Source organism: Heterodontus francisci, chromosome 33 (assembly GCF_036365525.1).
Source record: "Heterodontus francisci isolate sHetFra1 chromosome 33, sHetFra1.hap1, whole genome shotgun sequence".
Taxonomy (NCBI): Eukaryota; Metazoa; Chordata; class Chondrichthyes; order Heterodontiformes; family Heterodontidae; genus Heterodontus; species Heterodontus francisci.
In genome coordinates this window covers 57,978,286-57,984,663 of record NC_090403.1, presented here as the reverse complement: position 1 = coordinate 57,984,663, position 6,378 = coordinate 57,978,286, and the positions used below count along the sequence as shown (strand labels likewise).

The following is a 6,378-nucleotide window of genomic DNA, read 5'->3' as shown; positions in this document are numbered from 1 at the left end:
ACTTGACCCCTGTACGGACACACCCCTCCCCACCTCTCGGCCCCTCCTCCTCTGTCGCCCCGCCTCCCCCTCTCACGCCCCGCCTCCCCCTCTCACGCCCCGCCTCCCCCTCTCTCGCCCCGCCTCCCCCTCTCGCCCCGCCTCCTCTCTTGCCCCGCCCCCTCCCCGCGAGCCGGAAGTGGCGCTCGGGCGGCTGGCGGGACGATGCGGCTCGCGGGGCTGCTGCTCCTCACAGCGCTCGGTTCAGCTCAGAGACACGGTGAGAGAGGGCCCGGCAGAGCGGGGAGGAGGGTGGGAGCCGAGGTTTGGGAGGGGGTAACGGTTGGTAACCGAACCGGCCCCGGGGTTTGTGGGGGAGGGGGCGTCTGATGGGGTGTTGGGGGGAGCTGGTGGGGTGTTGGGGGGAGCTGGTGGGGTGTTGGGGGGAGCTGGTGGGGTGTTGGGGGGCGCTGGTGGGGTGTTGGGGGGCGCTGGTGGGGTGTTGGGGGGAGCTGGTGGGGTGTTGGGGGGAGCTGGTGGGGTGTTGGGGGGAGCTGGTGGGGTGTTGGGGGGAGCTGGTGGGGTGTTGGGGGGAGCTGGTGGGGTGCTGGGGGGGCGCTGGTGGGATGCTGGGGGGCGCTGGTGGGATGCTGGGGGGCGCTGGTGGGATGCTGGGGGGTGCTGGGGGGGCGCTGGTGGGATGTTGGGGGGGAGCTGGTGGGATGTTGGGGGGGAGCTGGTGGGATGTTGGGGGGGAGCTGGTGGGATGTTGGGGGGCGCTGGTGGGATGTTGGGGGGCGCTGGTGGGATGTTGGGGGGCGCTGGTGGGATGTTGGGGGGCGCTGGTGGGATGTTGGGGGGCGCTGGTGGGATGTTGGGGGGCGCTGGTGGGATGTTGGGGGGCGCTGGTGGGATGTTGGGGGGCGCTGGTGGGATGTTGGGGGGCGCTGGTGGGATGTTGGGGGGCGCTGGTGGGATGTTGGGGGGCGCTGGTGGGATGTTGGGGGGCGCTGGTGGGATGTTGGGGGGCGCTGGTGGGGTGTTGGGGGGCGCTGGTGGGGTGTTGGGGGGCGCTGGTGGGGTGTTGGGGGGCGCTGGTGGGGTGTTGGGGGGCGCTGGTGGGGTGTTGGGCGCTGGTGGGATGTTGGGGGGCGCTGGCGGGATGTTGGGGGGAGCTGGCGGGGTGTTGGGGGGCGTCTGGTGGGGTGTTGGGGGGCGTCTGGTGGGGTGTTGGGGGGCGTCTGGTGGGGTGTTGGGGGGCGTCTGGTGGGGTGTTGGGGGGCGTCTGGTGGGGTGTTGGGGGGCGTCTGGTGGGGTGTTGGGGGGCGTCTGGTGGGGTGTTGGGGGGCGTCTGGTGGGGTGTTGGGGGGCGTCTGGTGGGGTGTTGGGGGGCGTCTGGTGGGGTGTTGGGGGGCGCTGGTGGGGTGTTGGGGGGCGTCTGGTGGGATGTTGGGGGGCGTCTGGTGGGATGTTGGGGGGCGCGCTGGTGGGATGTTGGGGGGGCGCGCTGGTGGGGTGTTGGGGGGGCGCGCTGGGGGGGCGCTGGTGGGGGGGGTGGCGCTGGTGGGGTGTTGGGGGGGGCGCTGGTGGGGTGTTGGGGGGGGCGCTGGTGGGGTGTTGGGGGGGGCGCTGGTGGGGTGTTGGGGGGGGCGCTGGTGGGGTGTTGGGGGGGGCGCTGGTGGGGTGTTGGGGGGGGCGCTGGTGGGGTGTTGGGGGGGGCGCTGGTGGGGTGTTGGTGGGGGCGCTGGGGGGGCGCTGGTGGGGTGTTGGGGGGGGCGCTGGTGGGGTGTTGGGGGGGGCGCTGGTGGGATGTTGGGGGGCGCTGGTGGGATGTTGGGGGGAGTACTGGTGGGATGTTTGGGGGGTGCTTGTGGGATGTTGGGGGGTGTCAGAGGGGCTTGGTGTGAAGTCTTGGGGCAGGGGGTGAGGTGGGCTCGGGCCGAGGGAGTGTTTGAAGTGCAGTCGCTGTTCAAAGCTTACAAAAAGCATTGTGATTATGAACAAATAATTTGTGTTTAGTGATGTTGGTTGAAAGAAAAATAGCTGCTTTGCAAAACCAGGGAGAATTCCCCCTGATCATCCAATCGTGCAGTGGTCAACACACACCCAAGAGAGCAGATGGGGAATCAGTTTAACATCTCATCCCAAAGCCTGCCCCTCCAACGGTGTGGCGCTCCCTCGGCACTGCTGCTCCTCCAACGGTGCGGCGCTCCCTCGGCACTGCTCCTCCGATAACGCGGTGCGGCGCTCCCTCGGCACTGCTCCTGCGATAACGCGGTGCGGCGCTCCCTCGGCACTGCTGCTCCTTCAACGGTGCGGCGCTCCCTTGGCACTGCTCCGGTAACGCGGTGCGGCGCTGCCCCTTCGACGGTGCGCCGCTCTCCCTCCGCTCTGCCCACCAACAGTGTGGCGCTGCCCCTCTGCTCTGCCCTTCTGATGGTGTGGTGTGGCGCTGCCCCTCCAGCAGTGCGATGCTCCCTTGGCGCTGCCCCTCCAACGGTGCGATGCTCCCTTGGCGCTGCCCCTCGACAACATGGTACTCCTCAGTGCTGCCCCTCCCACAGTGCGGCACTCCTCAGTGCTGCCCTTGAGTGTCAAAGAACAAAGAAAATTACAGGACAGGAACAGGCCCTTCGGCCCTCCAAGCCTGCGCCGATCCAGATCCTCTATCTAAACATGTCGCCTATTTTCTAAGGGTATGTATCTCTTTTCTTCCTGCCCATTCATGTATCTGTCTAGATACATCTTAAAAGACGCCATCGTGCCCGCATCTACCACCTCCGCTGGCAACGCGTTCCAGGCACCCACCACCCTCTGCGTAAAGAACTTTCCACGCATATCCCCCCTAAACTTTTCCTCTTTCACTTTGAACTCGTGTCCTCTAGTAATTGAATCCCCCACTCTGGGAAAAAGCTTCTTGCTATCCACCCTGTCTATACCTCTCATGATTTTGTACACCTCAATCAGGTCCCCCCTCAACCTCCGTCTTTCTAATGAAAATAATCCTAATCTACTCAACCTCTCTTCATAGCTAGCGCCCTCCATACCAGGCAACATCCTGGTGAACCTCCTCTGCACCTTCTCCAAAGCATCCACATCCTTTTGGTAATGTGGCGACCAGAACTGCACGCAGTATTCCAAATGTGGCCGAACCAAAGTCCTATACAACTGTAACATGACCTGCCAACTCTTGTACTCAATACCCCGTCCGATGAAGGAAAGCATGCCGTATGCCTTCTTGACCACTCTATTTACCTGCGTTGCCACCTTCAGGGAACAATGGACCTGAACACCCAAATCTCTCTGGACATCAATTTTCCCCAGGACTTTTCCATTTACTGTATAGTTCACTCTTGAATTGGATCTTCCAAAATGCATCACCTCGCATTTGCCCTGATTGAAAGGCAATCAGCCTGGATTTTGTGCTTGAGTTTTTCGAGTGTGACTTGAAACAACAACCTTGTGACACAGTCACAGGGAAAAATACTCTCGGAGAGCATAGACGCTGAGCCAGTAAGGAAGATATTCACAAGTGCCACCAAGCACTTCGTCAAACGGGTAAATTTTAAGGAGGCTGAGGTTAGGGGAGGGAATGCAGAGCATGCGGTCTAGATGGCTGAAGGCATTTGCCACCAATGACAGGCCAAAACAATGGGGAGAGGGTTCTGTGCAAACGGTCACTTGTGTTTGAAGGGGGGAGTTGTCGCACTGGAGGATGTTATAGAGATAGGGAGGGACGAGTCCCTGGATGGTTTTGAACACAAAGATGCGAGTTTTAAAATCGATGTGCTGCAGGACTGGGAGACAGTATGTAAGTCAGCAAGTGTGGGGGGGTTGATGGGTGAACCTGACTTTAGTTTAGAGATACAGCACTGAAACAGGCCCTTCGGCCCACCGAGTCTGTGCCAACCATCAACCACCCATATATACTAATCCTACACTAATCCCATATTCCTACCACATCCCCACCTGTCTCTATATTTCCCTACCGCCTATCTACACTAGTGACAATTTATAATGGCCAATTTACCTATCAACCTGCAAGTCTTTTGGCTTGTGGGAGGAAACCGGAGCACCCGGAGAAAACCCACGCAGACACAGGGAGAACTTGCAAACTCCCCACAGGCAGTACCCAGAATTGAACCCGGGTCGCTGGAGCTGTGAACTTGGTGCGGGTTAGGATATGGGCGCAGAGTTTTGGATGATCTCGAGTTTATGGAGGGTAGAAGATGAGCGGCCAATCAGGAGAGCGTTGGTGTAGTCAAATCTAGAGGTAACAAATATATAGTTGAGGATTTCAGCAGCAGGGGTTGATGTGGGCAATGTTATGATGTGGAAATGGGTAATGGAGAGCAAATGGAGTCAGAAGCTCAGTGTCAAATAGAACACAATTTGTGGAACATGTCTGGTTCTTGACACCTGGTGTAGAATTTTGTGGTGTCTTTCTCCTATGTGGGTATTGGAATGTTTGTGTTAGTTGCATCCCAGGTTGCTAAAGGAAGTGGGGATGGAGATAACGGAAGAGTTTGCCATAATATTTCGATCTTCCCTGGATATGGGGGAGTTGCCAGAGGATTGGAGAGTGGCAAATGTGACACCCTTATTCAAGAAAGGTGTAAGGACAGTCCTAGCAGCTACAGGCTAGTTAGTTTAACATCAGTGGTGGATAAGGTTTTAGAAACAATAATCAGGGAAAAAAATAAACACACTTGGAGAGGTTCGAGTTAATTAAGGATAGCCAGCACGGATTTGTAAAAGGCAGATCATACTTGACTAATTGAAGTTTTTGATGAAGTAACAGAGAAGGTTAATGAAAGGAATGTGGTGGATGTTTATATGGATTTTAAGAAAGTTTTTGATAAAGTACCATATAAAAGGCTGATGAAATTGAGGCTCATGGAATAGAAGGGTCACTGTCCAGTTGGATAAAAATATTGGCAAGGACAGAAAACAGTGAGTCATAATAAATAGCTGTTTTTCAGACTGTAGGATGGCAGACAGTGGTGTTCCCCAAGGGTCAGTGTTGGAACTACCGCCTTTTTTGCTATATATAAATGACATTGATTTTGGAATACAGAGTAGAATCTCAAAATTTGCTGATGACACCAAACTTGGGAAACAGTGAAGATGATATGAACCGCCTGCAAGAGATCATAGATGGGCTAGCAGAATGGGCAGAGAGGTGGCAGATGGAATTTAATACTGACAAGTGATGTATTTTGGCAAAAGGAATAGGGAGAGGCAATATATACTTAATGGCGCAGTTTGAAAGAGTGTGCAGAAACAGAGGGACCTGGGGGTTTATGTGCATAGATCTTTGAAGGTGGCAGGACAAATTGAGAGAGTGGTTAGTAAACCATATGGGGATCCTGGGCTTCATAAACAGAAGCATTGAGTAGAAAAGCAGGGAGATTATGCTGAACCTTTATAAAGCTCGGGTTAGGCCCCAACTGGAGCATTGCATCCAGTTCTGGTCACCACACTTTAGGAAGGATGTGAGGGTCCTTGAGAGGGTGCAGAGGAGATTTACCAGAATGATTCCAGGGATAGGAGATTTTAGTTAAAGGTTAGTTTGGAGAAGCTGGTGGTGGTCTTCTTAGAACAAAGGAGAGGGGAGATTTAATAGAAGTGTACAAGATTATGACAGGCTTAGAATAGTTAGACAAGGCAAACTGTTCCCATTAACTAATGGTACAAGGACTGGAGGACACGATTGAAGGTTTTGGGCAAGAGATGCAGGGGAAATGTGAGGAAGAACTTTTTTATGCAGCAGGTGGTAATGACCCAGAACTTGCTGCCCACAGGGTGATGGCAGCGGAGATAATCAATGACTTGAAAGGGAAATTGGATGGCCACTTGAAGGAAATAAACTTGTACGGCTACGGGGATCGAGTGAGGGAGTGGGACCAACTGGATAGCTCTGTGGAGAGGTGGCATGGACTCAGTGGGTCGAATGGCTGCCTTCTGTGCCATAAATGACTCTATGACTGCAGTCTGTGTTTATAACATGTGGTTCAGTCACATGAAGGCACAATGCCAGGAGTGTGTAATTTATTAACTGCTGGTGTGATTTTACACCTCTTAGTCTCACAGTGATTTCCCGGCAGTGTGCGTGCGGTGGGTGCTTGCAACTTGCTGTCTCCCTGGCTTGTCTCTGCAAATGGAAATTTCCTGTGAATTATTGTGGGTGTCACAGGGTGCCACCGAGTCACCAATATTTCAACAAAAGCCAAATATTTTGCCTGCAGCTGCCATTAGATAGGAAGTAAAAATAATTTGGAAAAATGGCAGTAGAGTGAGGCAAGGCTCAGAGAAAATGCCCTTGAAAAGTTAATTTTTAAATATTTACAACACTGGCAGTTTGTGATGCTTGTGATCGAGACATGGGCTCATTGATAA

General features: G+C 55.1%; 1 protein-coding gene across 1 annotated transcript in view; it reads left to right on the top strand.

Annotated features, from left to right (window-relative positions):
* The first annotated feature begins 165 nt into the window (after positions 1 to 165).
* LOC137348262 (receptor tyrosine-protein kinase erbB-2-like) overlaps positions 166 to 6,378 on the top strand; it is an 89,720-nt gene continuing 83,507 nt past the window's right edge. Inside the window, 1 exon segment of the mRNA XM_068013691.1 lies at positions 166 to 259. Coding sequence (XP_067869792.1) covers positions 205 to 259 — 55 coding nt within the window. The 5' untranslated portion in view covers positions 166 to 204.